This window comes from Uloborus diversus, chromosome 1 (assembly GCF_026930045.1).
Source record: "Uloborus diversus isolate 005 chromosome 1, Udiv.v.3.1, whole genome shotgun sequence".
NCBI classification, from domain to species: domain Eukaryota; kingdom Metazoa; phylum Arthropoda; class Arachnida; order Araneae; family Uloboridae; genus Uloborus; species Uloborus diversus.
The window spans coordinates 115,375,354-115,402,611 of NC_072731.1; the positions used below are offsets into that span (position 1 = coordinate 115,375,354).

General features: G+C 38.1%; 1 protein-coding gene across 1 annotated transcript in view; it reads right to left on the reverse strand.

Moving 5' to 3' along the window:
• The window catches only part of LOC129231621 (inverted formin-2-like), a 220,468-nt gene that overhangs the window by 31,852 nt on the left and 161,358 nt on the right, over positions 1-27,258 (reverse strand). Inside the window, exon 14 of the mRNA XM_054865990.1 lies at positions 25,699-25,769. Coding sequence (XP_054721965.1) covers positions 25,699-25,769 — 71 coding nt within the window. The remainder of the gene's footprint in view (positions 1-25,698; positions 25,770-27,258) is intronic.

Here is a 27,258-nt window from a genome sequence, read left to right on the forward strand (position 1 = left end):
AACATCGCTTTTTATTACTTCTCTTTTGGAATGTTTCTTGGGGAGATTCAAAGAGCCCTTTCCTGCAATCATGAAAGTTTGTCGGTAACTGCCTTTTGGAACTTCAGTGTCAAAAAATTGGGGTGAAAAGTTTACGTCATCTCAAATCTATTTAAAAAAAAAAAAAATCATAGAAGACCCAACCCTTACTCTGAAGTCAACACATTTCGCCTATAATCGTGTTTTTAAGACTTCAGTTTCTTAAAATTCCCCCCTCAAAAGACCCCCTGAAACTTTCCACCGTCTAAACCGCCACAGAGCGTCTAAAACTGCGTTCTTAAGGCTATAATTTCAAAAAATTCTCCGAGGGAGAACCCCCAGACCCCTCTAGCAGATACGGGTATTTTTTAAGCGTACCCCCCCCCCCCCCCCCCCCCTATAAATATTTTCTGGTGGCACAGCTCAAGTGCAGGAAAGCCATGGTCGTACTTAGGATTGATGAATTGATGAATACGTGAAGACAACGCGAAACTGCTTTCAAGCATGACCATTTTAGGGGGGGGGGGGCTTATCGTTTTTTTTGAAAGAATGTTTTATATTTAAAAAAAAAAGAGGAATTACCAAAAAGAAGGGACTATATTTGTAATGCAAAAATTGTAATGTTTGATTTTTTTTACCGTGGAAAGGGGCGGCACTTTGGAAATTTGTCCGGGGCGGCAAAACTGCTAGAGCCGCCCCTGAACCTGTAAATAGTTTTTTGTCGTGAATATACAGCCCCCGTACATTCGACTGAAGTATACGGTCCCCTCATTTCTGAATGATAAAATTTGTGAATGAAAAGAAAATACCAGAAGCATTTGGAATATTGCGGAAACTTTTCGATGTTTATAAATAGCCTATGCGGCATAAAACGTGAGTCTCAACTGAGCCGTTGGGCTGAGAGCATTTATTTTGCTCTGTGTGTATTATCTCTGTTTATTGCGAGGCATTTCGCTGTGTTGTTTTTCGTATTTGGATGTAAATACGTATGTAACCGTTGAGTTTACGGTGTCGATTTTTATTTGCTTATTTGCTGATGATTAATTTAGCAGTTGTCAACGATCTTTCCTGTACATAGTGTAAATAAATTTCTTGTGTTTCTCTCAAGAACTGTGTCGTCCTTTCAAGAAAATGGAAGTCGCACCGGATCCGTAACAATTGACGCCCAACGTGGGGCTTCTTCAGAACTTCCTTGGAGTAAGTGTGACTTTGGACATTTTTTTTTCATAAAGACTATTTGAATTTGGACTTTATTTTTATGTTGATTACTCGCGCAATGGATGAACAATTAAAACAACATCTTGACGCAATCAACTCTGTGAAGAGTGATATGGCGGCTAATCAAGACCAATTGAAAAGTGATTTGACAGCAAGTTTTACTGCAAATCAAGAACAATTAAAAAATGAATTAGGGACTAACCAAGAACAGTTAAATAGTGATTTCACTGCTAAAATTACTACAAGTCAAGAAGAAATGAAAAGGGACCTAACGTCGATGAAAACCATGATGGAGAATCAACTAACCGCCATGGGAGATAAATCGATGCTCTGGAAGAAAAATTTAATGCTGTGGAAGAGCGCATCGCCAATGTAGAAAATAAGTTGGAAGAAGAAGACAAGAAATTTACTTCATTTAAGGAAGAAATACTTAAGGACATGGAAAGGAGATTGGCGATCGCGGAAAGCAGCTCTGTACAGTTTGGCGCTCTCACATCGGTTGCTCGACCGTCCATTAAACTGGCCACATTTAATAGGAAAACTTCGTGGCAGGTTTACAAAACTCAATTCGTGATATTGGCGGAAGTGAACGGTTGGAACTCTGCTACCAAGGCCTGCCATCTCGCAGCATCCCTGAGAGGTGACGCAGCGGACATTCTTCAGACCCTTCCGGACAGCCAGCGCCTGGATTTCGCCGCCCTCACAGCTGCGTTGGAGCTTCGCTTCGGTGAGAAGTGCCAGAAAGATTTCAGCCGACTCCAGTTGAAGTCCCGTTTCCAGAAAACCGGGGAAACCCTGCAAGAGCTTGCGGCGGACGTCGAGAGACTGTCTCATCTTGCTTTTTGCGACTGTCCTGCAGACGTTCGAGACAACCTAACACTCAACTGCTTCATCGACGGAGTTCGCCGGAATCCTGAAATCCAGAAGACCCTCAGGATGGCGGATGTAAACGACCTGAAATCTGCCTTGGTTTATGCGATGAGATACAAGGCCGCCCAAGGAGCAACCCGTGTGGATCGCCATCCCATCCGGACTCTGGAAGCTGATGAGTCTGATTCTAGGTCGTCCCATCTCGCTGAACTTGAGAAACAACTCGGTGATTTGGCAAGACATCTGAACAGCATAACAGCCCAAAAGAAACAAGAGCAGAAGTGCTAGAAATGCGGTAGTGAAGGGCACCTGCGAAGGAGTTGTCCGGCTCGCCAAGCTACGCGAGGGGAGGAAATTACCACCACCAGAGCTCTGCAGATTTCCTCAACCAGTAGTGGCAGTGAAGGACTTTTCATTTACGCACATGTAAATGGGAATCCTTGCAATCTGATTGTCGACACTGGAGCCAATGAGACAATTGTTAGGACAGATGTGGCTCGAGAATTTGGATTAAAACTGTTGTGGACATTGCCACGCGTAAGTCTCCAGACTGTGACAGGTGACAAAATCGAGATTGAAGGTAAAGTGGACTTGGAACTAGTGTTTGGGAATGCCACCTGCCATCATACGCAATACGTCGCTGATATCATGGACCTCTTCATTCTCGGATTGGACTTTTTAAAGAAATATGACTTCACCCTGGACTTCAAGACTAATGAACTGCACTCGATGAGAGAAGACATAGCCATCTTTAACGCAGAAAATGATGTAAAATCCGCTCATCAAATAATAGCGCAAACAGATACATCGATTCCCTCAAGGTCAGAATCATTAAAACCTGGCTCCATGGAAGAAAGCAATATTTTTCGATTTGGACTCATTGAATACCCCAACTTAAGCAATAACCCAAAAGGAGTGCTGGTAGCATCTACGCTTGTGGACCTTTCTAAGGATGTAATTTCTGTGAGAGTCGCCAACGTGAGTGAAAGGCCAAGGAATATCCGAAAAGGTGAAGTGTTGGCAACTTGTACTCCAGTAAACTGCATCATTAGAAGAATCAATTCCCCCGAGACTGTGTCTTCTGAGTCCTTGACATCGGAATCAATTGGTAGTGCGCCATTATCGAAAGATCAAAGAACTGCTGCGGAACAATTGGTGGACGACTTCAAGCATCTGTTTTCATCTACATCGGAGGATGTTGGCCATACGAATTTAACGCAGCATAGGATCTACAATGAAGAAAACACCCCCCCCCCCATTAAACAGCATCCAAGACGACTACCTTTTGCCAAGAAGGAAGAGGTTGAGACCCTCCTGAAAGAGATGCAGGATAATGATGTCATCGAACCCTCGTCCAGTCCTTGGGCCTCTCCCATTGTCTTGGTCCGAAAGAAAGATGGCTCCACCAGATTTTGTGTCGATTACCGACAGCTGAATGAAATCACCAAGAAAGACAGTTACCCTCTTCCACGGATAGACGACACCTTGGACACTCTTTCCCGACACAAGTGGTTTTCGGCCCTCGACTTGAAGAGCGGCTACTGGCAGGTTGAGATACACCCTGATGACCAAGAGAAGACAGCGTTTACAACTGGACAAAGCTTATCGCAGTTTAAAGTGATGCCCTTTGGCCTCTGCAATGCACCAACTACGTTCGAGCATCTTATGGAGACAGTGTTAAGAGGACTCTCCTACGAATCCTGTCTGGTCTACTTAGACTATATCATCATCGTGGGACGCAGTTTCGAAGAACATCTGGTTAATCTTAGGAAGGTGCTGCAAAAGCTTAAGGAAGCCAATCTGAAGTTAAGTCCATCCAAATGTAATTTGTTCCGCCGGGAAGTGAACTTCCTTGGTCACATCATCTCTTCTGAGGGTGTACAAACCGATCCAGAAAAGGTATCTGCGGTCAAGAGTTGGAGTCGTCCCGAAAACATCCATCAGCTGCGAAGTTTCCTGGGGCTTTGCACGTACTACAGGAAGTTTGTGAAGGGTTTTTCCAACATTGCACGACCTTTGCATAAGCTGATGGAGAGCAAGCAAAAATTTGAATGGTCGGAAGAATGCGAGGATGCATTTCTACGACTGAAGGAGGCTTTAACATCGACGCCTATCCTCGCATACCCTCAGCCCGAAAAATTCTTCATCCTCGAACTGATGCGAGCAACGAGGGCATCGGAGCTGTTTTATCCCACGAAATAGACGGCAACGAACATGTCATCGCTTGCTGGAGCAAATGCTTATCAAATCCGGAGCGAAATTACTGCTTCACCAGAAAGGAGTTATCGGCCATAGTGAAAGCTGTAGAACACTTCCATCATTACCTCTACGACCGAAAATTTCTGCTTCGGACAGATCATGCCTCGTTAACTTCGCTTTTGAACTTCAAAAATCCGGAAGGCCAGATAGTCAGGTGGATACAGCGGCTCCAGGAATATGACATGGAGATCAAGCACCGAAAAGGGTTGTCTCACGGGAATGCAGACGCTTTATCAAGGAGACCCTGTCCTGAGAACTGCCATTATTGTTCCCGAATCGAGAAACAGTATGGAACGACTAGTCCTACTGCCTATCAGGTGACAGTGACTTCAACATCACCAGAACCCGATCCATGGAGTGACGACCAAGTTCGAAAAGATCAACTTGAAGACCCAGATATAAAACCAATTTTGGAGTTTATGGAAAGTGACAGTCGGCGACCTAGCTGGCAGGACATTTCCATCTTCAGTCCTGCAACAAAAAGATACTAGGCTTTATGGAACTCACTCCATTTACGTAACGGCGTACTGTACCGAAAATGGGAATCTGACGACGGTAAAACATCTAGGTGGCAGTTACTACTTCTCCGATCTAGGATTTCAGATGTTCTGAATGAAATATAGTAGTGCGACTGGAGGACATTTTGGTGTCTCGAAAACACTCAATAAGGTTCGAGAGCGCTTCTTCTGGAGCAAGGTGAAGGATGACGTGGAGAAATGGTGCTATTCTTGTGACACCTGTGCTGCCCGTAAATGACCGAAGAAAAGAAGCAGAGGGTAGCTACATCTGTACAACGTTGGAGCTCCTTTCGAACGAATCGGGATCGACATCCTGGGTCCTCTACCAAGAACTGCTGATGGGAACAAATACATCCTTGTTTCCATCGACTACTTCACCAAATGGCCCGAAGCATATCCCATTCCAGATCAAGAAGCTACCACCGTAGCAGAGACTCTAGTCCAACATTGGATCTCGAGATATGGAACACCTTTGCAGATTCATTCCGATCAAGGGAGGAATTTCATCTTTGCTGTGTTTGAGGGCCTATGTCAAATTCTCGCAATCGAGAGAACTAGGACAACACCACTACACCCACAATCGGACGGCATGGTGGAGAGATTTAACCGCACAATCCTGAATAATCTCTCGCTTATGATCTCCAGAAATCAACAGGATTGGGACAAGAAGCTACCTTTGTTCCTGCTGGCCTACCGCAGTGCTGTCCACGAGACTACCGGATATGCCACACCTCAGATGCTCTTCGGACGAGAGCTCCGACTACCTTGTGATTTCGTCTTCGGTCGTCCTCCGGATGCGCCTGCATCGCCTGAAGAGTACATCCAGGATCTCCAGGCCCGGTTGGAAGACGTTCATAACTTCGTACGAGAGCGAATCGACATCGCGGCGGAGAAGATGATGACCCGATACAACACAAGGTCAACTGGACATGAATTCAACGAAGGCGACAAGGTTTGGTTATGGAATCCCATCCGACGGAAAGGTCTTTCACCCAAATTGCAGTCGCATTGGGATGGACCCTATAAAGTTCTTAACCGACTGAATGACGTCGTAGTGAGGATCCGAAAATCACCTAATGCAAAGACTAGGGTTGTACATTATGATCGGTTAGCTCCATACTATGGGCATAGTTCATAATTATTTACGTAAACAACCATGGTTGATAACATAAAAGTTGTAGATAATTTTTGCTTTTAATGTTTAGTAATATTTCTTGTTATTATTCTGTTTTCTGTGTATTGTTGGTTATTATTTAATGTGTGTATTTGTGAACTTGTGATAGAAGTTTGTCACCCTTTCTGGGGATTGTACTGCCCGGGACGTACAGTCCTTGGGAAGGGGGCAATGTTACAAATTCTGTAAATAGTAGTTATTTTTAGGGCTCGACCGATGGCAATTTTTGGCCGATGGGCCGATGCCGATTGTTGGCCGATTGTTCAAAGAGGGCCGATGGCCGATGGCCGATTGTTTTCCTCCAAATGGCTGATTGCCGATGGCCGATGGCCGATGCCGTTGGCCGATGGCAAAAAAAAAAAAGTCAAACAGAAATTCATTGATAAGATTGTCAGGGATTTAAAGGATCGTTGATTCATTTCACTTTACTTCCTTTCTACGAATAAGGAATTGTAATCACAAAAAAAAATAAGATTTCGACCTAAATTTCTATTTTACGATCATCCAATTTATACTTCACAAGTTTTTTCGGCACATCTCTACATGCATATGCACCTAAGAACATATAGATGACCGAAATATCCATTTTGAATGCCTCCTCAGTTAATTATCGCAAATTCTCTTGTGATGTCTTCATGCGCGTAAATTTGCGTCACTCAAAAACGTTATGAAATTGTACGTTGAAAACTCATACGTACGTAGTACAGACCCCGCAGAGGTTTTTTTTGGGGGAAAAGTAGGAAATGAGGAATCAAAAATTAAAAAAGTAGGAAAAGTAGGAAAAAAAATCACTTAAAATGGTAGTAAGAAATAGGAAGAGATAGGACTGCACACACATCAAGAGTTAAACAAATTTAGCGTAAATTTTATTTCTAATGTAAAATAAACTAACAGTATTTTTGATTTAAAACCGCCCCAAAAATAAAATAAAAGTTCTTTTGAAGTATTCAAGGGATTTAATGAAATACCGAGTTGCAGAAACAAAACGAAAGAAAGAAGCTGACAATCATCAGTATTTAAAATAAACTAGTGGGAACAAAGATATTAATTACAAAAATATGAAAATAAAATTCAAACAAAGAAACACCCTTAAACAATACAGTAATAAAATTTTTAAGTGTGAAAGAGTAAAATGCAATGTAACGATCGCAAAAAAATAATAATAATAAAATAAAACTCATATTTTGGTGCAATAAAACCATTTTTGGTAAAGATTTGTTTTGTCAAAAACGAAAACATTCCTTCGAGAACATCCATTAATCATTTGAAAATACCAACACTTTCAGCTCCTGTTGTCATAAACTATGATACAAAAAGCAAAGCAAATATTAAATTAGTTTAAGTTAAAAATAATCAGCAGCTACCACCAACGCCTCGGAAGAGTTTCTGAATCTGCTTCATCACTTCCGAAGACAAAATTCAAAAGTCCCTTTGATTTCCGAATTATGTCACCATTCAAAACGTCTTTAATCAATTTCTTACATTAATGCTCTAAATTCTTCCTAAACAATAGATAAAGCTTGAAAAAAAAAATTCTCTAATTTTATGAATGGTGCTAGTTTTAAACAACTAAGAAGTACGTGAAATACACCGCCAGCTCAGTCATTTCCAGCCGAGGACTGCAGTTTCGTGCTTATTAGCACTCATCAGCCCGGCATAGGGAAGTGTCTGAGCTGGAGATGGAAAACCTCTTAAGGAAGCCAAGAGTGCGAAACAAACTGGTAGCTAATATAGAATTAGCAGACCAGACGAGTGACCGAAGCAATGGTTCGGTTCAACTCGAAGATTTCACGCAAGGCAAGGTATATAAAGTAAATTACCGGGGGCCAGGGCTAAAGCAGAAATACGTGAAATACACCGCTATTAATTACGTATTTCTGCTTTAGCCCTGGCTAATGGGCGGTAATTTACTGAACTAAGAAGTACCACTAGAGTTTAATTTCAGAAATTGAAAGAGTGGGAGGAGGGACACACAAGTGTTGTCGGAAATACAAAAAATAGTCGTAAAAAATAGAGTTCAAAATAATCATAAACATTGAGCAGAAAAATCCTTTTAAAACTTGCACCCGAGTTAGTTTTGACGTGCAGTCGCGGATTTAAAATATAGCAAATGTTGCAATTGAGCGAGAGACCCCATAACCATAGGGGCACCGTGGGAGTTACAAAAATGCTTATGATAAATGTTTTACAACTTCTGTGATAGAGAAATAAGGCCCCCGAAAATGTATTTCGACGGCACCCAAACTTGTAGCTCCGCCGAAGCGAGACAGAAAAGACTGCATTACTGTGATTCATATTACAAATATCAAAAAATTAAAAATTACCGTCGGTTCAACGGAAATCTAACAGAATGAAACAAAACCGGTTTTGCCATCTCTTATTTGTTTCCATGGTTTCCAATTCGGCAATATATCACCAATCGTCAGTCTGAGACGCTATATTAGTTTTGCATTGAAATAAGTAATTAATAGCCACAAAAAATGAGTAAACAGGCTTTTCAGAACACCCGATCGAAAACGAAAAGGGAAGTACACAACTGGAATGTACGCACACCCCACATGCGAAAAGTTATCCTTCTACGGCTTACCATTTTTGAGTTATGACTTATGGAGAGATACATACGTACATCCAGCTGCAAGAAACAACGCAATAATTAACTTGTTTGGTACCTGAATGCAGTATTAAAAACTCTTTCAGGGGTGACTAAAATGGAAATTCATACTGAAATTTAATTAAACAATTTTATATGAAAACCATAACTCCCTTTACTTCGTATAAAAAAGTAAAACAGCAAAAGTTTTTTTTTTTCAAAAACATCGGCCAATTCCATCGGCTTTTCGATGTTTTTTAAGGCCGATGGGCCGATGTTTCCTGCAAGTTAGCATCGGCCGCCGATGCCGATGCCGATGGCTAAATTGTTGAACCATCGGCGCCGATGCATCGGCCAAGCCGATGCATCGGTCGAGTCCTAGTTATTTTTGTGATTAATTTGTCGTAATCTAGCTAAATTTGGCGTTTATTAAATTATCTTTCATCTAAAATTATTGTAGTAACGTAACCTGTAAATAGTTTTTTGTCATAATATACAACCCCCGTACATTCGGCTGAAGTATACGGTCCTTTCATTTCTGAATGATAAAATTTGTAAATGAAAAGAAAATACGAGAAGCATTTGGAATATTGTGGAAACTTTTCGATGTTTATAAACAGCCTCTGTGGCATAAAAAGTGAGTCTCAATTGAATTGTTGGGCTAAGAGCATTTATTTTGCTCTGTGTGTATTAGCTCTGTTTATTGCGAGGCATTTCGCTGTGTTGTTTTTCGCATTTGGATGTAAATACGTGTGTAACCGTTGAGTTTACGGTGTTGATTGTTATTTGCTTAATTGCTGATGATTAATTTAGCAGTTGTCAACGATCTTTCCTGTACATAGTGTAAATAAATCTCCTGCGTTTCTCTCAAGAACTGTGTTGTCCTTTCAAGAAAGTGGAAGTCGCATTGGATCCGTAACAATATTAATATGTGCAAATAATATAAATAAAACAAAATACATAAAGTTTGATTTAAAAAAGAATGGAATTAATAAAATTCATTTAGGCATAAAATATCACGAACCAACATGTAGCTGCACAAATAACTGTAACTGCCCTACCATAGAAAGAGTCGAAAATATAAATTATTTAGGTATAACTTTTAGTGAAAATTTAAAATGGAAATGCCATACTGATAAACTTGTGAAGAAATTAAGAGGTAGAATACATTGGCTCTATCTATTGAGAAATATAGTTGGGAAAAAGTTTCTTAGATGTTTATTTTATGCTTGGATAAATTCAATAATTACGTATGGTATTTGTGCATGGGAAGGTGATTATGAAACAAATCTTACCAATTTCAATAGAACTTATGCAAAAATTTTGAAAATAATTTATGGATCTAAACAAGAACTTAATAAAAACGATACTATTTTACAAAAGTCAGAGAAAATCTATAATATCAGAGAAATATATGCACAGAGAATATTGTATTTTTTGCATAACAACAATAACTGGTTTGAAATTAATGAAAAACAATATAATACTCGAATTTCAGGTAAACAATATAAAGTTATAAAACCAAATAAAACGATTATTAAAAAGCAATTCTTTTACTTGGCACCGCGGCTGTTTAATGAACTAACGGAAGATGTTAGGAATGAAAAGAACTTTAAAAAATATAAACAAGGGGTCAATGAATATATACAAAATAATGACATTCTATCAACAATTAACTTTTAGCTGATAAAATATACTGACTTGCCAACCGGGGGGGATTTTGTATTGTAATTTTTATACTATTGAATGTTTCAATGCGAGTTATTGTGTTTTTTTTTTCCTGGAGTCAAACAGTCCAATAATTGTTCTGTGTAAAATTTTTACTACTTGTGTAAAATTAATTTGTAAATATTTCTGTTAATACATATTTGTGTTTGTACTCCATACTAAACCCATTAAAAAACACTGCGGACAGTGCCTTTGGCGCTCTTTAGTGTGAATTTAATACTAACTCGTGTTGAACTATATGGTATGTGTATTTTGTTTGTTAATAAATTTTATCTTATCTTATCTATCTATCTAAATAATTTTTCACCCCTTTAGTAGCCAATAATAGGCAATTTACGTGAAATTTGGGCCTAAATTGGAATAAAAAAGAGAGCTATTTATCGGATTTTTCTCGAATTATCGCTTATGTTAAACAGTAAGAAAGCGCCTTTCATATAGTGACGGAGTTTTTCAAATAGGTGCACTGGTTCCTGAGATTACCTCGAACATGTAAACACACAAAAATCCCCCCTCTCTCTTTATAATATTAGTATATATCTACACACACACACACACACACACACACACACACACACACACACACACACACACACATATATATATATATATATATATATATATATATATATATATATATATATATATATATATATATATATATATATATACACACTGGTGTGCTAAAATTAAGGACGAGACGATTTTTTCAATATAACTTTGTACAAAAGCTTTCAAAATCAACACATTTAGTACCGTAAGATCCCCAATACGTAAGGACATGTGTAATGTAAGCAACACTTACTAAAAGAGAAATCAGAGGGATAAAAAGAAGCTTTATTGAAAAAGTAGCATGGAGCACAATGCGACTGAAGGTCGAAACATCCCTGTAATGGGTGTCCAGCAAGAAACATCCGGTCTTTAGTGGGGGATATGATCTCCCCGACTGCTAGGCAGGTTTCACAGCGTCTGCCCATACTGAGAATGAGGCTGTCAATGAGTTGTTAAGGCATTGCTGCCCATTCGTCTTGCAGCGCCAATCGATGCTCCCGAATCGTTACTGGTGGTAAGGTACGAGCTGTCAAGCGTTTGCCTAGAAATTCCCATACATGCTCGATGGAATTGAGATCCGGAGATCGTGCCGGCCAATCCATACGTTCAATATCCTCACTCTCTAAGAGCTGTTCGGAAGCTACTGTGCGATGACATGGTGCATTGTCGTCCATGAGAAAGAACTGCGGACCCATAGCACCTCTAAAAAGACGCACATATGGAAGAAGAATCTCGTTACAATAACGGGTCCCGTTGACTGAACCTGCGTCGAAGATGTGAAGGTCTGTACGACTACCAAGCATGATGCCTCCCCAAACGAGAACACCGCGAGCTCCATACCTGTCCCTTTCAATGATGTTCGAGGGATGATTGCGGTTTCCCCGCTCTCTCCAGATGAGTATGCGATGAGAATCGCTACTCAGATTGAATCTGCTCTCATCTGAAAGAGTACTCGTCCCCATTCATTGTCTCTCCAATTCCGGTGCTCCCGGCACCACAGAGAACGCCTTCTCCGATGGGCAGGCGTTAGAGGTACACACCGTGTAGGGCGTCGTGCAAACAGACCACCACCGTGCAGTCTTCTGGCCACGGTAAAACGCGATATCAGTCGTCCAGTCGCCTGTGTCGTGTGTCTAGCGATTTCTCCCGCTGTCTGCCGCCTGTTTCTTCTGGCCTGTAAGACAATATACCGGTCATCTGCGGGTGTGGTTCCTCGTGGACGACCACTACTGAACCCCCGGATAGCTGTTCCTGTAGTTTGAAATTGTCTCCAAAGTCGTGAAACGATGCTGTAAGCAATTCCGAACTCTGGAGCCACACTTGTCACACTGCGGCGTTCCTCCAACTTCCCAATGATTCGCCCTCGGGTAAAAGCATCCAGATGTCGTCTAACAGATTGATTATTCGCCATTTCTCGCTGAGGCAGCAACTCGGTGTGATTTTAACAGCTATACGGCGTGCAATCTCTTTGACAGAAATACTGATCTTACACCGACAACATGCTTTATACTACTCAGACACTCTCCCATTGCGTCTGCCTGCATATCTGCGCATGTGCTACCGTGCATCACCTTACTTAATCTCCTGATTGGTCTTTCTGTCCGCTCTGCCTCTTCGTTCAGCTGATATGCTAATTTTCGACTTCGTCCTTAATTTTTGCACACCAGTTTATATATATATATATATATATATATATATATATATATATATATATATATATATATATATATATATATATATATATATATATATATATATATATATATATATATATATATATATATATATATATATATATATATTAGGGTGGTCCTTATTTATATGGGAAAATTTTTTTTTCGGAATTCAACAAGTGACGCCCCCTAGTTTTGTGACACTATAATAAAAAGCAATTGGTGCAAAATTTGAACTCGATCGGTCAATAATAACACGTTCCCCTAGGACGTTGAACTTTAACACTTTTGATAATTTCCCCACAAATCTTCGAGTTTTTTCTTCAGACCCCGTACATCGTTTCTCCTATGTTTGCAAAATATGTTTACAGCGAGGTAGCAATAAAATTAATCTTTTTAATTACTTCGTATCGTCTAAAGATTTTACAATGAATAAGAATGAAATAGCGCTTTAGAAACTTTACCTTAATCGTATGCTTTTCGCAATGTATCTCAATCGTGTGCATTTTTTTTTTCCGATAGTCTTGAACTGTCTGTAAAATACTAAATTACTTTTGTGACTCATATTTGGTAAATTGATTGTGAAATTCTTCGATTAATTGTGCTCCTCTTTCAGTTGTATCATTCAAAACTTTCAGCATTTTCACGATGGCTCTTCCCTTTAAATAGCTTCCTTCATATTGCCATGAATCAGGATGAAATAGGAAAACATCTTTTGGTGTTTGTAACTTATCAAACAGTTTTATTGACTTGTAATTGATTCTTTAAAGAGGGAGATCTTTACTAAGAAAGTATTCCAAATCATCTACTGTTATCTGACATTTTTTGTACAGTCATCAGACACGTTTTCCTATTCAGCAAGCATTTTTTGAAATAGTCTTTTCCTATCTTCAAAGTTAATTCCTTCATCCAGTACAGACAAAGCTACTAGTTCATCCCCTAAGTACCATAAGTGATTTATGAATTTTTCAATCACTGCTTCTGCTGCATGTTTGTCATCATTTTGTACGCTGCAGGTTTTTTAGACACCAGACTTTATATTAATTTAAAAGGCCTAAAATGGGTTGTTGCGAAAAACTATATCTTCACACAACATTTAACTGTAAAACAGCATTTACGAGCATTCTCATCATGTAAGGTCAATTTAAATTGTTTCCTAAATACATAAATATTCAAAAAATAAATTCCTTTTACCACCCATCTGGTTCACAGATAAGCTCCAGGTTGCCGAAAACATATCCCTGTAGGAGGGAGGACTTCACCAAGAAATATTATTACACGTAATGAGAATTCTCTGTAATATTTCTTAATTCCGCTTTCTACGAACAATAATATGTCATCAAATTCTTCCTTTAGAATTTAAGTGGAATGTGTACTTTTTGAATTTTGAAGCGCTTAAATAATGGAATATCGAGACTAGAACTAAGAAAGGCAAGAACTTCTTTAAAGACACGATTGTAGTACGATTTCAAGTGCATGATGATAGTAATACAAATGCAATATATCACCGTTCAGCTTTTGTTCTAAAAAATACATGAACAATTTATACGGGCGGTATTGTAAGCCGCAGTATAAAACACTACAGCTTGAACAGTTAGCAATAAAGAGCAATCATCTGAGATATCATATACAACTGAAGAAATATCTCAGAAATTCCTTGTAGCTGTTCAACATTGGGACCTGAAGTTATCATGGTAAGCCTATCGGCGTTTTTTGTCAGTTACATCTGGATGTATTGTGCGTTCATGAGGAGAAGAGACTTCGGAACGCCTTCCCGAAAGCAAAGCTAAGTTTAGCGCGGGGGTGATCGCTGCCGCTTTCAATTGAGACAACCCTAAATTTGGCGGGCATTTAGATTTGTAAAAATGTCTTTGTGTTCTTTCCTTTCGTTTCTAGCTTCGCGTAATTCTCGTCTACGGGGAATCTATACTTTTTAAACTGAAAATTTCAGAACAAAAATATTGTATTTACAAAAAAAAGTAAGGTATTTTGTTTTCCGAATGAAACATTTCTATTAAGGATAGGCTTTCTGAATTTTGAACGATATCCTTTTAAACACTAACGTCCTATATTCGAAATTGCAAGTGCGCTGATGAAAAAAAAAGGGGGGGGGGACAGGAAAACTTCATTGCCACACAGACTGGGGCATTGAAATGCTTAAGGGTTGCGTTCGTTTTGAAGACTTAATATCTCTCTCCATCTCCCTCTCCCTTTTCTTGAGAGGGGGGGGGGGGGGGTAACTCAGTAGCTCTTACGGGTTGGGTCTTTTTGATGCATCTGTATGGATTGTACAAAATTTCAGATCATATAGAGCGGATATACAGTCAGTAGATCTACAGTAGCAGTTATTTTTGAAAAATGATGAAAACATTATTCGAACAAAAGTTGCCCCCCCCCCCCTCTACCCCCTCCTCCAAAAAAACTTGGTTGAACCAAAGGCGGGGACTGGGCAATTGTTCCAGAAAGGATTTACATGTGAGAAATAAAAGTAAATGAGAAAACAATAAAAAATCAATCTGAAATATTTAAAGCAATTGACTATTAAAATCAAGGCTATTTCTCTAAGTATTGCATGAATATTAATGTTTAGAAATATGTAATAATTTGTGATGCGTTATAAAAAGTGTCTTTGGTTTGAATACTGTTTTAAAATTATAGGTTCATCGGTTGGGTCCGGCTTAAGAGATGACGACTACCCCCAGGGCGAGTATTTTCAAGGCGGGGGAGGGGGAGGTAACCAACTTCGTTTCTGGGGGGGGGGGGGGAGGCAGAAACGAAGTTAGTTATAACACTTCAGTACACAGTAGCCTAACGTAAACACGGATTGTCCATAAAGGACGTTACACTTCACCTTAGCCTCTCCCCTCGTCACATCTCACGCAATGTTCGATGAACATATTGCTATAACGAACGCTTGTATTTGGACCAAAATATGTGAAGTCATATTTCTTATAATCCCCTCCTTCCCCCTTGAGACTAACTGTCCGAAGTTCATGAACCCCGAACCCCCTCTCCCTACCCCTTTCAAGCGTGACATCATTTGTGAACGACTCCTTAGGTTTGCTCTAAGTCACCAAAATCGCAGTAACAATTGTTTTAAGGGAAAAGACCGGTTCCACCCCCTCCTTCCTGGATAACTCTAGTCACAATTTGTTTATGATCATGTATGTTTTTAATAAAGTATCATATCGCACTCCGGCAAGGAAAGTGACACAATTCAAAATCTGGGAAAACCGTACCGGCTATTGATTTAAAATCTAAATTTAGTGCTTTTTCTCGACACAAAAACCGCAAAGTTAGCTCACCTAAATGGTGCGGGGGGGGGGGGGGGGGGGCGTAGAAACAATTTCATCAATAATGACACATCATTAAAATTTCATAATTTGGAAGAATATTTTTCGAGCTTAAAGTATGCATTATGTATCTATACTTCAAAAACTAATTAATAAACATCACATAATAAGTTGACTGTTCATACTGTAATGTTTGAGACTAAATCACTTAAAATTACTATTGCGTCATACCTTAATTTTCTCCATTGCTGTTTTTACTTTCTTCTATATCTAATATATAGAAGAAAGTATTGGATTCGTGCAAATTTTCGAATTTCGAATTTTGACGAATTCGAACGTTTTGAGGTGTGCTGAGTCCATTTCGACTATTTTTGGAAAATGTCTGTCTGTCTGTGTGTGTGTATGTGTGTGTGTGTGTATGTGTGTGTGTCACGTCTGTGTGTGACCAGTTTTTTGTGGCCACTCTACAGCAAAAACTACCGCATGAAATCGAACGAAATTCGGTACACATATGTGCCGCTATGTGAACTTGTGCCCATTGGTTTTTGGCGCGAATCCCTCCAAGGGGGGGTGGAGCAATGGGACGTTTTTTGAGTTACGCGTGCTTGCTGTTCCTCAGGAAGTAACTGGTGGAATCAAACAAAATTTGGTCCATATGTTGCCATTAACAGGAACAGATGCTGATTCAATTTTGGTGTCAATAACTCAAACGGGGGTTGAGCCATAGAACGTTTCTTTGTCGTCAATTGTGACTGCTGTATCTCAAGAAATAATGAACGGAATGAAAGAAAAATTTATCGGCAAGTAGCCCTTAGTGGGTATAAGAGCTGATTTTATTTTGGTGTCAACAGCTAAAAAGGGGGGGGTAGCGCAATCGGCCCGTTCTTTTTTTCTATTGTGAGTGCCCTATCTCAAGAAGTAATGCTGCGTTCTGGTTGAAATTTGGAATATATGTGAATCCTTATGTAAACAGGCTTTGGTTCAATTTGGACGCCAATCGCTCCAAGAGGTGTTGATTTATTTATTTTTTTTTTTGCGAATAAAAATAGTTTTATTAATGCAACAATAAGAAAGATAAATCGTAATAGATTGTCGTCTGCGTATTTCTCGTGATTTTAATTGTATGGAAATGATCGGAAATATTATCTCAATGATTTAAAATTTTTAACTGTTGCCATCTTATGTTTGTTAATAAATAAAATATTTGTAGTTAATTTAAGCAAGGCTTTTAAAATAACTTTCAATTTTCGCTCTTTGCTTTGCTTTTGCAATAATTCAGACATTGGGATAGTCGTCAAGTTTTTGCATGTGTCATTTTGTTTTTGTTGGGAATATTGCTTCCTCGTCAAGCATGGGGAGGGATCAGAAAAAAAAAAAGAAAAATATAGAAGAAAGTTTCGTGATGGCCACAACATACTAGTTTTTTCCTGTGGTTGAGTCAGTTTCCTTGCCACTGTGGGATATGTTGAACAACTGAATAGGTTGACTATAGCAACGTTAAATAACGCATTTTACATTCAGAGCCAAGGACGGATCCAGAAACTATTCAAGGAGGGGGCGATTGATTTCACACCCTTACCCTTTTATAAATTCGCAAACCTCCGCCCCCCCCCCCTTTCCAAACACCATGAAAGATCGTCTCATTTCAGTTATTTTGGGAAAAGGAGGGACTTCCTTTTCTACAAAATTGCGGAGGAGTGTACCAAACCCCATCCCTTACCTTAACGCCATCAAAGGTGTCCCATTAAAGTTCCTCTTTTTTTTTTGGGGGGGGGGGACTTCAATTTTCCAAACTTTCCTGAGAAGAGCCCTTGAAACCTATAACCCTATTTAATATCATCTAAAATTGAGTTTTTGGAACTTTGAAATACTTCCTATACAAAGTTCAGATCTCTATCAGTAATGTGTTAAGAATAAGATATGTGCTACACTTTCATTTTCCAGACAGCAAGAGCTTCGTCAAAATATTGAAGATAGGCTAAAACAATTTTCAACTTCAGTATCAAAGACATGCCGTGGAAGAGTTCTGCATCTCGACTCAAGGAAGGGGCGGTCGCTCCATCGCCCCTCCCTTGTGTCCGTCTTTGTTCGGATCTGTATTAGAATACGGGCAACAAACTTTTGCCTATTTTATGATCCCCACACGTAACGCTGTTCCGTAAAAGTACTGGAAGAACTGAATTACTTTTAGAGTAATCGAAAAAACTTGAATAAAAAAAACATGTATATTTTTTCGTATTTACAAAAATAAATAGGTTAAAACAGTAACATAAAACGTTGTTTCAGGCACTTATTCAATTATTCTGTAGATAACCATATTGGCATGTGAAAAGCTTTAATTTTTGTTTTGTTCATTTTTTCATTTCTGAAGAAGAAAAGCCATATTGGAAAAAAAAATAGTACTAAAGTATTGAAATGTGTCACACAGAGTGCAACTTACCTACTGAGGCTTCCAAAATTGTTCGTAGGCTTTAAATGTGTATGGTTAAAAATGAAGTGCCTAGGAATCGAAATAGTAGTTCGATACTTTTTCATACTGTCTCTATATGATTACATCAATTCAACATTTTTTTAAACAAAATATTGACTGTTTGAATGGGCCAAAAATGAGGTGACAGAGAAATCTTTTCAGAAAAATTCGAAATTAAAGTTATCGTCTGTCGTTTTCTTTCTTTTTTTTTTGTAATTTTTTCAATGCGGTTATAGTTAAAAAGTCTTTTGGCATTAATTTTTGCTTGTTCACTTTACAAATCTACTTATTATTTTAAAAATGACTCGTATTCGCAAAGTAACAACAAACACAATTCGAAAACGCATTAATTCTTCATTATATTCGAAGTAAAACAGTTCGAAATATTGCAAAAGTAGTTCATTTATCCCTAAGCACTGTGTAATATTTAATAAACGCTTTAAAGAAGAAAATCGGATCGAAAATAAGGTGAGAAATGGTTGACCAGCAAAGTTAACAATATGCGATTAGAGATTTATAATTAGAATACCTATGAAAAACCCACGTTTGAGAGCTGTGAAAGTTTCAGCAGAATAGAAGGAAAAATTTTCCTTCCAATTTCACCTGCTACTGTTCACCGTGTTTTCAGAAAATGTTTACTTAGCGTGAAAGACAGAAAGTTTAGGATTTCCTTCGCAAAATCAATGATAAATTAACCCAAAACGTATAGAAATACACTGCAAATCTTAAAATACTTTTAAGTCGAACAATTGTCTTAGTAGCACACCTTTTTTTCGGGAAAGAAGGTGGGAGGTAATTTCTTAGAAAATTATAGAACACTCGTCTTAGCGCGATAACGATGGCCAATTGCAACCGTTCTCAGTGTTGGTCTGAAGCCTCATCCCCAAAAGACGCATATAGAATCTTCCGATACCACGTGTTGGGGGCGTGGCCAAGTCTCAACTAGTGAAAAACGGACAATAGCTTTGTGTCCCAGGGAATACTAAAAAATCTAAATTTAAATTCATGAAATCTGATTTTACCTCTCGAAGATTTTCTCTTGCTCTCTTATGGGATGTACGATTGATCATAAGGTTATCTGGATTTAAATTTACTGCATCTACATAGATTGTTAATAAATGAGCAGCATCTTTGTCCCTAATATGGCATTTGTCTAACATTGATGAAATGCGAGCAGATATCAATAGTTGTCAAGTTTTTTTGCATTGTAGTAGACCAGATATAGAAAAAAGTTCAACACGTTAGGATAGATACCCATTTCGGTTTCTAAATCTTGTGAATTGCAAGAGGAATTTGATGATAATAAAGGACTAAGTAATGAAATAGAAGACAGTTTAAACTATAGATTTTTACATTATTCCTATTTGGAATTTTTAAAATTTATATTTTAGATATGGAAAATAGAATAAGATAAATAAATACCTTTGTGCTGAATAGTAAAGTCCAAACAAACAACGTAAGTAGAAGCACAAAACACGTGTCTGTATTTTACAAATTTGTGCTTCTACTTACGTTGTTTGTTTGGACTTTACTATGGAAAATAGAGTTTATTTTTATGGTAGGGTAATCGAGGATTTTTCAAAATTTAAATTGTAAGAATGCATAAACATTTAAGTATATAACTAAAGAACAGCGAATTAAAATATAATTATCATTGCTTATATTTATAGCATGGAAACCTAGTGACCCTATTTGCCACACCTAATACATGCACAGAAAATTTTCTTAATCAACACCCCCAAAGCCTGGAGAAGGCAATTTGTTGTTGTCAAAAATCATTCATTAATGGCCTTGGCCATTCATTAATGGCCTTTAGAATCCTTTGTGTCCATCTTGGTGGACAGAAATGTTCCCCTGCCGTTTGGTTTGAAACGAGCGCGAATAGCGGTATGCCTGTCCCAAGGCCAATTGGTGTACATTAGCCAAAATTAGTAAAAATAGTATATTTTTATTTTCGATGATGAGTTGCGTGGAAAAGGTGCCATTGGTGGTACTTAAATCCCATAAAAATTTTGAGGTGTGTGGTACAGTTCTTTCCTTTGCCACAAATGAGTAGAAGTTTTACTAATTTTCAGTTTTTTAACGTTTTCTATAAATTTTCTGAAATAGTACAAATTTTGTTTGCGCCATATTTTTCTGCGATTATTATAGTTTTATCATATGTGTTGTATTTTTAGATGCGTGGTGTGACATGAATTAACTACTTATTGCGTATAAAATTTAAAATTTCAAATGTGCTATTCGAAAACTTAGCGCAGCTGCGTTTAAAGTTAAGGTTAAGCAGCACAAAACTCAACAAAGAACTTAAGATATTGTGGATATACAGAAAATTTCTGCTTGTACTTTCAACAGATAATTTTTATCTAGCCTGTTTTCTTTATTCTTCTTCTTTACAAATAATAAAGCTGAAAGTCTCTCTGTCCGGAGGATGTCTGAATGTCTGGATCTCTGACGCGCATAGCGCCTAGACCTTTCGGCCGATTTTCATGAAATTTGGCACAAAGTTAATTTGTAGCATGGGAGTGTGCACCTCGAAGCGATTTTTTGAAAATTCGATGTGGTTCTTTTTCTATTCCAATTTTGAGAACAAGAATATCATAAGATGGACGAGTAAATTACGAAATTATCATAACGTGGAAGCGTAACATGGGCACAAGTCAATTGGCGAGATACGAAATTATCATAATGTGGAACCATAACATGGGTACAAGCCAATTGGCGAGAAAATTCACCATACATTATTTGTAACTATACAGGCCAACCAAAAGACCTTTTAATTTTTCTATTACGGGCAAAGCCGTGCGGGTACCCCTAGTAGCCAATAAAGCTTTTTTCCAGTTGAATTGATGCCTTTTAGCGCTTTTACTTCTGTTACAGTATTGCTACAATGAAAGCATATTTTCCTTCGTGGCCATCTGCAAATTACGTGCTATTTTAGTAGCATTCTATTTACTACACACAGCTTGCGTAGGACTTCAGGTTCTAAAATTTCTTTGCATACTGTGTTTATTCCAGTTTCTTGTGACGAAAGACGTTTCATGATTCGAGATTTGTGATATTGTTTGAGAACCAAACGGGGGGGGGGGGGGGGGGGGGGAGCATGTCGTCATATTCAGTTAACCTGAATTTTAATTTTGGAACCTTAAACCTTAAAAACTCGAATTTCTTGATCTTTGTTTCTTCTTTTATATAGTTGCTATCTATTTATTCAATTAATATTAATCGCAATGTTTTAATGCCTTGGTTTTAGTCAATTTCAATTGCAGTGGTAGCATTGTTGTGAATTCTTAGGAAGGCCATGTAATTTACTTTTTTAAATCCCTTTTGTATACACTTGTCGTTTCTTTAGGCGAATCATATGGGCAAATCAATTCATATTACGAACAGTGCTAGACATTGTAAGGCATCTTTAAGTTTTGAGGTACTCAAGTGCAAGCAAAGAGTTCTGTAGGCAGCTGTGAGCCAACTAGACTGCGTATAGTCCCTGATTGGCTGTCTTGTAACTCTGGATAGCCCAGTTGAAACAGTTGCACAACTATCAATTAATTATGTGTTTTTGGTCTGTGCTCAAATTTACAGTATTTTTCTTTTCTTTTGCCAATGTAGAAATACACGGCAGAGGTAACATAGATTGATAGCATAAGTAGGTTTTTGCATGCCATCAGCTTGGGTTTGATTGGGCCAGAAAGTTCTTAAGTTCAGTGCTTTCTCTATCTTATTTATCAGGTGTCAGACTGAGAGTTCGTTCGTAAGAAACGTGTACACCAAACGTTGCAGTTCTTTATTTCCTTCTTTTTTGAAACACCTGCAATGACACCGTTATTTTTTGTTTTTCTTTTCAGGTTCTTACGGAGTGCCGTTTCACGCGACTGTTTTTAGTCAAGAGATAATAACTCGGTTCTTATTTCAAAAGATTTACCAGTGATTACAAACGAATTCTGCGTTACTCCCGTTGATTTTGAACTCTAGTCAGAGAGCTGTATTAAGTTTTCTAATAGCATATTTTAAATTAAAAAATTTATACGCAATAAATGCAGTACGCAATAGTGCAGAAATATAAAAAAAAAAGATTCTCGATGATATTAAACATGCATTTCAGCACTTTCAAAATTTTTGCGTCTTAGCAGTGGCGCGAATTCAGGATTTGGTTTTCTTCAACTTTCAGTGAAGTGAATGAAGGCATTTTCTTTTAACTAGGTGGTTGCGATGTCAAAAAATTGGGAGTGGGCATTAGGAAAATCCTCCGTTTTTTTTCACACGTCTGTATATTAAGATAGAGAGAAAGAGTCCTGATTTATATTTGGAGGAGGGAGGAGGAGGTGTCATTACTAGCATTATGAGCAATCAAATTAAGAGAATTGCGTTATATAGCGGAGAAAGAGAATTAACACTATGAATCTACAGTCGTAAGTGCAACATGCGCGATTGTCCTTCCTTGGAAATTGCTCGAAATTGTAGTTCTAGAACTGCAGTTTACATGATCTCCGGTGATGTTCGAAGGAGAAGTTCAGGGACTTTTAAGAACGGTTGAAGCTCGGAGATTTGCCTTTGAAATTTCTCAAAGTCCTAAAAATGATGTTTTAAACGAATTTTAACGATGGGGGAGGGGGAAGTGGATAAGGATGCTCTCTAATTTTTCGAAGATAAAAATGATATGTCCCAAAAAACTGAGTTGTAGACTATCTTCGTTGAAATTTAGCGAAGAAAAGGGCTTCGGGCGACCTTTCCCCGGAAAATGTTTTGAGTTTGAGGTTCTAAAAACGCAAATATAGGCTATCTTAATAAACATTAAGAAAAAGGTTTGGATTGGGAGCCTCCCCCCACCCCGCCCCCGGAGTTTGTTCGGAATTGATGTTCCAAAAACGAAATTTTAGACGAGTTTTAAGGATGTATGCGGGAGAGAGAATCTCGGGTGCTCCCAAAACTTTTTTTGAAGTTTAAGTCCTAATTATGTGAAGAGGGACTGCAGGCACTCCCCTGGAATTTTTTTTTTTCGAAATTAAAATCCTACAAATCCATTTCTAGGTTATTTTTGGTGAAGTTCGAGGATGGGAAGGGGTTTGGGGCTCTTCTCTGGAATATTTCTAAAATTAAAAGTTAAAAACGCAACTACAGGACTCCTTTCAGGATAAGGGTTTGGGCTTAGAGAATCTCTCACAAAATTACTCAAAATTGAAGTTCCAAAAAACGAAATTTTAGACGATTTTAGATAATATTAGAGGGAGGGTATTCGGGACACTGTCGCGGAAATTTGTAGAGATTGAAGTCCCTAAATCAAAGCATATGAGCATATGATAATCTTAGAGCAGCGATTCCCAAGGTGTGTTCCGCAAAACCCTTGGGTTCCACCACGAGATGCATAAATTTAATATTTTCCACAGTAATTTCAGAAAAAGAAAAACTTTCAGTGATAAAAAATGCTGCTCTAAATTGGAGTAGCAGGCGTCGTTGTATCATCGCAATGCCAACAATTAAAAAAAAAAAAAAAACACCATCTGATTTAAAGAAAGTTCTTGATGAATCTTCAGAAGTAGTTATTTTTTTTTTTCAATTCTCGTTGCTTCCAGTAACACTATTGAGCAAGATTTATGAAGATATGAGTAATCATCACAAATCACTACTTTTTCGTACAAAATACGCTGGCTATCCAAAACAAACTTTTGAAGCATTGTTTGAACAATTACAAATGAACAGACGATTTTTCAGCTGAAGCGAAAGACAATACAATCTTTAGCAGTTTTTCTATGTTTTGCATGACGTCGGTTGGTACAATCAGCCTAGCTCTTGCCTATATTTTTGGTAATTTCTTTCAAGGAGAAAGTTACCTCTTTTGTTGTGAGAGACGAAATAACACAGGAAAGCTGAGTTTTTGTATTCTACATGTTTACTTATTATATTAACCGGGTTGGCGCAGTTTTTATTCTTGGAGGAATTTTAAATGTATGTGTTATCGCAACTAAGTTTTCTATATCAAGTGTCTTGGACACAGTTCTTGTTCTGATAATGCACAGGGGCTGAATCATGCAAGAGAGCATCAGCTACGTAGGACCACAAAAGTACTCGATGCATCTTCCTTTTTTGATCGATGCTAAAGCCAACTCAAAACTAATCTACAAATGTTTCAGTTGAGGTTACCTTGTACTTCGCTTTTTTTTTTTTTCTGAACTGTTCCCTTTTTTTTTTTTTTTTGAGAAAAAAAAATTTTTTTTTGTTTTTTTTTTTTTTAAACCCTTTGGAAATGAATGACGGCAAAACTTTGTCAGCTCCTCTCCTATTGTGATGCATATGAGCTCCGATTTTTATGCGAATCTTTGTATTATTGTTTCAAATACAGCAGTCGGAATAATAGTGGAAATTATTCGTATATGCCACCCTCTGAAGAGATTGGTGCCAAAACTAATCGTTACCGGTTCACATAGGGGTGCACATTTCGTTCAACTCCATGTTCTGTGTTTTGAATTAGAATGCCCACACAATAACTCGGTTAGATAATGGAAAAACAAACAGATGGACAGAAAATTTTCAAAAATAGTCAAAATAAGTTCAACGCTCAGCACACCTTAAAACTCGATAATCTATCAAAATACGAAAATTTTCACGTGATTAATAGTTTCTTCTATGTAGAGAGAAAGCATTCGAATGATTTTTCCTTATTATCATTTGACTCCACATCGTTAAAATTTTGTCTTTAAGTCATAAACAATGATGGGGCTCCATGAGGTAAAAGCAATGCATTAAGGGTTCCGTGGCCTAAAAAGTTTGGGAACTGTTGTCTTAGATGATGTCCTGAGGCCAGGTACTCTGGCATGAGAGGAGGGAGGGGTTGTTGTAGCACCATAGCCATTCTCCTGGATTCGCCAATGCGCTCAACTATTGATGCTACTCTAAAATGATGCTATTTTCCTCCTAGGAATTTTAATTTTTCAACTATGCAATAATGTATTTTTTAATATATGGATAATGTCGTGACCCCCTAAGAAATGTTTCGCGACCCACACAAGTTGGGAATCTCTGGTTTATAAACTATTCGATTTACGTTACAGGCTAGTGCTTTTAATTTTTCATTCGCCTATTAACTAGCGTTCATTTTAGCAGTAGAATGATATTGTTAACTTTCTTTGTCTGAGAGTTGCAGCTATTGAGTTTATATTTCGCAACAGGGGGGGGGGGGTTGAAATACCGTTAATTCGTTGCTCACTACACCCATGGCACTTTTATATTTTTAATGAAAATGTAGTTCAATTTTAATGTCCCATTGTACCAACTCTTCACTTACTCTTTCCAAATGAGTGTTCGAAAGTTAGTTAAAAGCGATCAGTTTGTAAATAGGATACGTACTTAGAAGCTTCTTCCAAATTCTGAACTTCCTCCAAAAACTCCAACAAATCGGGTCGTTTCTTTGCCACTTGCTGCAAAAGAAAAGAATAATTCTGTAGTAACTGCCTTGAACGTGGCACGGAATATCATGATCATTACATTAAAATTTCAGGCCGTTTAAAAAATACTGACAGCAATAATAATTCACCTAAAAATTTCTTCATCTACCAACTGTATATTAAAATCAATGCGCGTCTGTTTGTACAACCATGTCTCTTCGAAATCTTCAGTTTCTCTGGAGTCGATGCAGATGCTGTTGGATTCAGGAAACTTTGAAGAAGTCATTTTGCTTGTCATTGTCTCATATTTCTGAAACCTTTACGTGTCGGAGATACGAGGGCTGCTATTCATATTTCTGGCCTTGGCAACAGAAATCGTTGCTAGGCGACAGCAGACGATTTAAATAGGAAGTTTGATGTTTTTTAACATAAATTCTTCTGAAAGATTTGCCATTTTTGCTTGATTTGTGTTGTTTACAGTAAAAGTAAAAATTCATCTCTCTAGAAAAATGGAACTGACTCGTGAACATTTTCGTGCGATTATTTTTCATAACTTTCGACATGGATTGTCAAGACAAGATTGCTTTGATGAACTTAATTCTTTACACAGCGATAAAGCACCATCCTACAGCACTGTAAAAAACTGGTATAACGAATTTAATCGTGGCCGATGTTCGATCCAGGACGAATTCCGTGCAGGTCGTCCTAAAACGGTTGTTGTGCCAGAAACTATCGAGGCTGTGCGTGAACTGATAAAGCAAGATCGTCATGTGACATACCGTGAGATTGAGGGAGCTCTGGACATTGGTATGACAAGCATCGACAAAATTTTACATGAACATTTCGCCGTAAAAAAAATTGTTCGCGTTGGATCCCGCATAATCTGACAAATGTTCAAAAGAAGGCTCGTGCCGATTGGTGCAAAGATATGTTGACAAAATATGTTAAAGGGGCATCAAAGGCTGTTTATAATATCTGCACAGGTGACGAATCATGGATCTATGCATATGAGCCGGAAACAAAACAGCAATCGACTGTATGGGTCTTCCAAGACGAACCAAATCCAACAAAAGTTGTTCGACAGAGAAGCACATTGAAACAAATGGTTGCCTGTTTCTTCGGAATTACCGATCACGTGGCAACAGTGGCATTAGAGGACAGTTAATTCTGAATGGCACACTACCATTTGTTTGCCAGAAGAAATTCGAAAAAAGCAGAAGAAAAGGCGAATCATTCTGCATCATGACAAGCGAGCTCTCACACATCGGCTCAAACAAAGGAATTTCTGAAAGGAGAAAACATTGAATTAATGGGTCATCCGCCGCACAGCCCTGACTTGGCACCCAATGACTTTTTTTTATTCCCTTACATAAAAAATAAATTACATGGACAACGATTTTCGACACCTGAAGAAGCGGTTGATGCATTCAAAATGCATGTTTTGGAGTTCCCTAAATCAGAGTGGAAAAATTGCTTCGAAAATTGGTTCAAACGTATGCAAAAGTGTATAGAACTTCATGGA